Consider the following 6,000-nt stretch of genomic DNA (forward strand, 5'->3'; position numbering starts at 1 on the left):
CTAGCGGAATCAAGGGATATGGGGAGAAGGCAGGCACGGGTTACTGATTGTGGATGATCAGCCATGATCACAATGAATGGTGGTGCGTACAGGCTCGAAGGGCCAAAGGGCCTCATCCTGCACCTATTTTCTATGTTTCTGTGAAAGTAAAGAGTCTTTGTGTTTTCCAAAAGGAGTAGAATGATTCTTAGAAAGCAAAGGCGTGAGAGATTGTCGGGGTAGGCGGAAAGGGAGAGTTGAGAGGAGAGAGGACCTTTCTAATGAGTTTGTTCTTTACTGAATCGTGAAAGGCTTGGATGGAGTGGATGTGGAGAGGGTGTTTCCACCAGTGGGAGAGTAGGACCAGAGGGCACAGCCTCAGAATTAAAGGGCGTCCCTTTAGGAAGGAGATGAGGAGGAATTTCTTCAGTCAGAGGGTGGTGAATCTGTGGAATTCTTTGCCACAGAAGGCCGTGGAGGCCAAGTCAGTGGATATTTTCAAGGCAGAGATGGATAGATTCTTGATTAGTGCGGGTGTCAGGGGTTATGGGGAGAATGCAGGAGAATAGAGTAGAAACATAGAAAACATAGAAACATAGAAAATAGGTGCAGGAGTAGGCCATTCGGCCCTTCGAGCCTGTACGCACCGCCATTCAATATGCTCATGGCTGATCATCCAGCTCAGTATCCCGTACCTGCCTTCTCTCCATACCCCCTGATCCCTTTAGCCACAAGGGCCACATCTAACTCCCTCTTAAATATAGCCAATGAACTGGCCTCAACTACCTTCTGTGGCAGAGAATCCCACAGATTCACCACTCTCTGTGTGAAAAAAAACTTTCTCATCTCGGTCCTAAAAGACTTCCTTCTCCCTTATCCTTAAACTGTGACCCATTGTTGGGAGGGAGAGAGAGAGAGATCAGCCACGATTGAATGGCGGAGTGGACTTGATGGGCCGAATGGCCTAATTCTGCACCTGTCACTTCTGAAACTTTAAGTGCATGTGGGCGATGATGGCGTGTTGGTGCACGCGGTGTGCTTTGATATTGGTGCGTGGGTGTATGTGTGTACGTCAGCGCAGTGTGTACAGTTACGTGCCTCTTGGGGGCGGGAGTGAGATGAACGAACCGGTACACAGACTTGACCCCCGGCGGTAGTGAAAGAGGTGAGCTCAAAGAACTCATCGGCATCATTCAGCTGGGCGATTCAGCGGTACTTCACGGTGGCACAGCGGGTTGAGCTGCTGCCTCACGGTGCCAGAGACCCGGGTTCCATCCTGACCTCCGGTGCTGCCGTGCGTGCGTGCGTGTGGAGTCTGCGCCTTCTCCCTGCGACCGCGTGTTTTTTTACTCCTGTTCCCTCCCCCCGCTCCACAGACGTGCGGGTTTGTAGGTTAGCCGGCCCTTTGTAAATTGCCCCCCTAGTGTGTAGGGAGGAGCGCATGGTAAAAGTGGGGTTACATAGAACTAACGTGGGCCAAAGGGCCTGTTTCCATGTTGTATTTTTAAACTAAGCTAAACTTCAGTCTGACGGAGATTTGGGACTCGCGACTCTGGGAATTGGGCGGCGCGGCGGTAGAGTTGCTGCCTCACGGCGCCAGAGAACCGGGTTCCACCATGACCACGGGCGCTGTCTGTACGGAGTACGCTCGTTCTCACCGTGACCTGCGTGGGTTTTCTCCGGCTGCTCCGGTTTCCTCCCGCTCTCCAAAGACATGCGTATTTGTAGGTTAATTGGCTCGGTAAAATTGCGAATTGTCCCCAGTGTGTGTAGGGTAGTGTTAGTGTGCAGGGATCGCTGGTCGGCGCCGACTCGGTGGGCCGAAGGGCCTGTTTCCAGGCTGTAAAAAGTGGAGGCGTGGGTGTTGGTGTGTTTTCTTGGCAATTGCTTCAATATAACTAGTCCAGGGCATGGGCAGGGGGGTATGGGGAGAAGGCAGGAACGGGGTACTGATTGAGAGTGATCAGCCATGATCGCATTGAATGGTGGTGCGTACAGGCTCTAAGGGCTGAATGGCCTCCTCCTGCACCTATTGTCTATTGTCTAAGTTGCTGGTGATGTTTGCTCCTAAGAACTTGAAGGTTTCAACCATCTGTATTTTGGGAAAGGTGGAATTTTGAACACCATGTTACCTCTGTCTTGGTTTGATGTGTTGTGACATTGGGATCATTGTATCTGTGGTTGCCTGAAGGTCCTATCCTATCCGGGATGGCGGGACTGTCGTACGTTGAAAGACTGGAGCGGCTAGGCTTGTATACACTGGAATTTAGAAGGATGAGAGGAGATCTTATCGAAACGTATAAGATTATTAAGGGGTTGGACACGCTAGAGGCAGGAAACATGTTCCCAATGTTGGGGGAGTCCAGAACCAGGGGCCACAGTTTAAGAATAAGGGGTAAGCCATTTAGAACGGACTTTTTCAGTCAGAGAGTTGTGAATCTGTGGAATTCTCTGCCTCAGAAGGCAGTGGAGGCCAATTCCCTGGAGGCTTTCAAGAGAGAGCTAGATAGAGCTCTTAAGGATAGCGGAGTCAGGGGGGTATGGGGAGAAGGCAGGAACGGGGTACTGATTGAGAATGATCAGCCATGATCACATTGAATGGCGGTGCGTGCTGGCTCGATGGGCCGAATGGCCTCCTATTGTCTGTTGTCTGTGTTCTATATCATTGCCAGTAACCCTTGTGTGGATTGGACGTATTACTTCCTGCATGCACGTGGATAGATAAGAAACTGAACGACCTTGCGATGTAGTTTTCATGTTTGCAATAAAGCCCTGGATATTTGGACCTCTCCTGTCCTTGTGTGGCTGCCTTCTCTTTGTCCTACCCAGCTCACCACGATGGTAGCTGACAATAAACTCAACTAAACTCTCGGTAGACACAAGACGCTGGAGTAACTCAGCAGGTAAGGCAACATCGAAGGTAGACACGAAACGCTGGAGTAACTCAGCGGCGTTACTCCACCATTTTGTGTCCGCCTTCGATTTCGACCAACATCTGCAGTTTTTTTGGTCCCTGCAGGTAACGCAGGTAATGGGTGACGTTTCGGGTTGAGAAGAGTCACGACCCGAACCGTCACCGTTCGTTCATTCCTTTTCGCCAGAGATGCTGCCTGACCCACTGAGTTACTCCAGCTTTTTGTGTATATCTTCGGTTTAAACCAGCGTCTGCAGTTCCTTCCGAGACTAGATTCTTTCTGATTCACTGGTGCTCTTCAAGAGCGGAAATATGTTCTTCTTTAGCCCGGTCGACGTGACTCGAGAACCACAAGGCGACCTGTCTCTTAGAGTGGTACAGGCCGGAAACAGGCCCTTCGGCCCAACTTGCCCAGACCAGCCAACGCGCCCCATCTGCACTAGTCCCACTTGCCTGCGTTTGGTCCATATCCCTCTAACACTGTCCTATCCATGTACCTGTCTCATTGTTTCTTAAACGTTGTGATTGTCCCTGCCTCTACTACCCTTTTCCCACTTGCTATTGAGGCAGTGCAGCGTAGGTTCACCAGGTTAATCCCCGGGATGGCGGGACTGTCGTACGAGGAAAGATTGGAAAGACTGGGGCTTGTATTCACTGGAGTTTAGAAGGATGAGAGGGGATCTTATGGAAACATATAAAATTAAAAAAGGACTGGACAAGCTGGATGCAGGAAAAATGTTCCCAATATTGGGGGAGTCCAGAACCAGGGGCCACATCTGGAGTGTTGTGTGCAGTTTTGGTCTCCTAATTTGAGGAAGGACATCCTTACTATCGAGACAGTGCAGCGTAGGTTCACCAGGTTAATCCCCGGGATGGCGGGACTGTCATGTGAGGAAAGATTGGAAAGACTGGGGCTTGTATTCACTGGAGTTTAGAAGGATGAGAGGGGGATCTTATAGAGACGTATAAAATTATAAAAGGACTGGACAAGCTGGATGCAGGGTTCCATCCTGACTACGGGTGCCGTCTGTACGGAGTTTGTACGTTCTCCCCGTGACCTGCGTGGGTTTTCTCTGAGATCTTCGGTTTCCTCCCACACTTGAAAGACGTGCAAGTTTGAGGTTAATTGGCTTGGTAAATGTAAAAATTGTCCCTGGTGGGTGTAGGATAGTGTTGGCGTGCGGGGATCGCTGGTCGGCGTGGACCCGGTGGGCTGAAGGGCCTGTTTCCACGCTGTATCTCTAAAGCTAAAAAACTGAAGAAGGCCAATTCACTGGTTGAATTTAAAAGAGAGTTAGATAGAGCTCTAGGGGCGAGTGGAATCAAGGGGTATGGGGAGAAGGCAGGCACGGGTTACTGATTGTGGATGATCAGCCATGATCACAATGAATGGCGGTGCTGGCTGGAAGGGCCGAATGGCCTCCTCCTGCACCTGTTTTCCATGTTGAACCCTTCAACTCTGTCGACACCAGTGAGATGCTGCCAGTTTCCACCATTCAAGGTCCTAGCACTGTGCGCGCACACGCACACACGCACACACACACACACACACACACACACACACACACACACACCACAAACACACACGCACACACACACACACACACACACACACACACACCCCACACACCCACACACACCCACACACACCCACACACACACACACACACACACACACACACACACACCACACACACACACACACACACACACACAATGCCAGCGTCTCTGGAGAGAAGGAACGGGTGACGTTTCCAGTCGAGACCCAAGTGAAGAAGGGTCTCGACCCGAAACGTCGCCCGTTCCTTCTCTCCGCAGATGCTGCTGCCCGACCCGCTGAGTTACTCCGGCGTTTCTGTGTCTGACTCGTGTGTAAACCAGCGTCTGCAGTTCCTTCCTGCACACCCCAGCGTTCTGCCCGAGCTGGCCGTGCTTTTGACTTGATTTGGCCTCGTTGTTTACATCTGCGCCTCATCCGCTTCTCCATTAGTTTGACGTTTGCATTCCTTTATTTCCACCCACATCCCATTGTTCCCTTCGCGCTCTCCCACTCCTCCGCTGTTCATCCCAACATCCCACCCCCTGCATCCTGCCTGCCTCCCTCTCTCCCCCCCCTCTGTCTCCTCCCCCTCTGTCTCCTCTCCCCTATCTCCACTCCGCCTCTCTCTCTCCACTCCCCCTCTCTCTCCTCTCCCCCCTCTCTCTACCCCCCCCTCTCCTCCCCCCTCTCCTCCCCCCTCTCCCTCACCCCCTCTCTCTCCCTTACCCTCCCCTACCCTCTCTCTCTCTCTCTCTCACCACCCTCTCTCCCTTACCCTCCCCTACCCTCTCTCCCCCCTCTCTCCCTCCCCCCTCTCTTTTTCTCCCTCTCTCTCCTCTCCCTCCCCCCTCTTTCTCTCACCCCCCCTCTCTCCCCTCTCCTCTCCCCCCTCTCTCTCTCTCTCCCACCTCTCTCCTCTCCCCCCTCTCTCCCCCTCTCCCTCTCTCTCTCTCCCCCTCTCTCTCTCTCTCCCCCTCTCTCTCTCCACTCCCCCTCTCTCTCTCTCTCCCCCTCTCTCTCTCTCCCCCCCCTCTTCTCTCCCCCTCCCTCTCTCTCCCCCCCTCCCCCTCCCTCTCTCCCCCTGTCGTGTGTGTGTTCATGTCTCCACAGTGCGCCGTGTGAGGTTGAGGACGTGGTCGCTGCGAGGAGCCTGGGTGCCGTCCACACACCGACCCCCCCATCACCAGAACACGGACCGCACACGGCCTCACAACCCCGTGAGTCCCGACCGTCTCCCCCTCCTCCACCGTCCCAGCCTGGGCTCACGTCATGCCTGATCGCAGCAGAATTAGGCCATTCGGCCCGTCAGGACTACTCCGCCATTCAATCACGGCTGATCTGTCTCTCCCTCCCAACCCCATTCTCCTGTCTTCTCCCCATAACCTCTGACACCTGTACTAATCTATCTCTGCCTTAAACGTGTCCACTGACTTGGCCTCCACGGCCTTCTGTGGCAAAGAATCCCACAGATTCACCACCCTCTGACTGAAGAAATCCCACCTCATCTCCTTCCTGGGATTCTCCCTCTGTTCCTCCTCCCCTCTGTGACCGGCTGCTCCCAGCACGC

At 53.1% G+C, this 6,000-nt stretch overlaps 1 protein-coding gene across 1 annotated transcript in view; it reads left to right on the top strand.

Annotated features, from left to right (window-relative positions):
• Positions 1 to 6,000, top strand: part of LOC144603158 (alpha-tubulin N-acetyltransferase 1-like) — a 182,308-nt gene that overhangs the window by 21,765 nt on the left and 154,543 nt on the right. The window contains exon 7 of the mRNA XM_078416319.1: positions 5,544 to 5,650. Coding sequence (XP_078272445.1) covers positions 5,544 to 5,650 — 107 coding nt within the window. The remainder of the gene's footprint in view (positions 1 to 5,543; positions 5,651 to 6,000) is intronic.

Source organism: Rhinoraja longicauda, chromosome 19, assembly GCF_053455715.1.
Source record: "Rhinoraja longicauda isolate Sanriku21f chromosome 19, sRhiLon1.1, whole genome shotgun sequence".
Classification (NCBI taxonomy): Eukaryota; Metazoa; Chordata; class Chondrichthyes; order Rajiformes; family Arhynchobatidae; genus Rhinoraja; species Rhinoraja longicauda.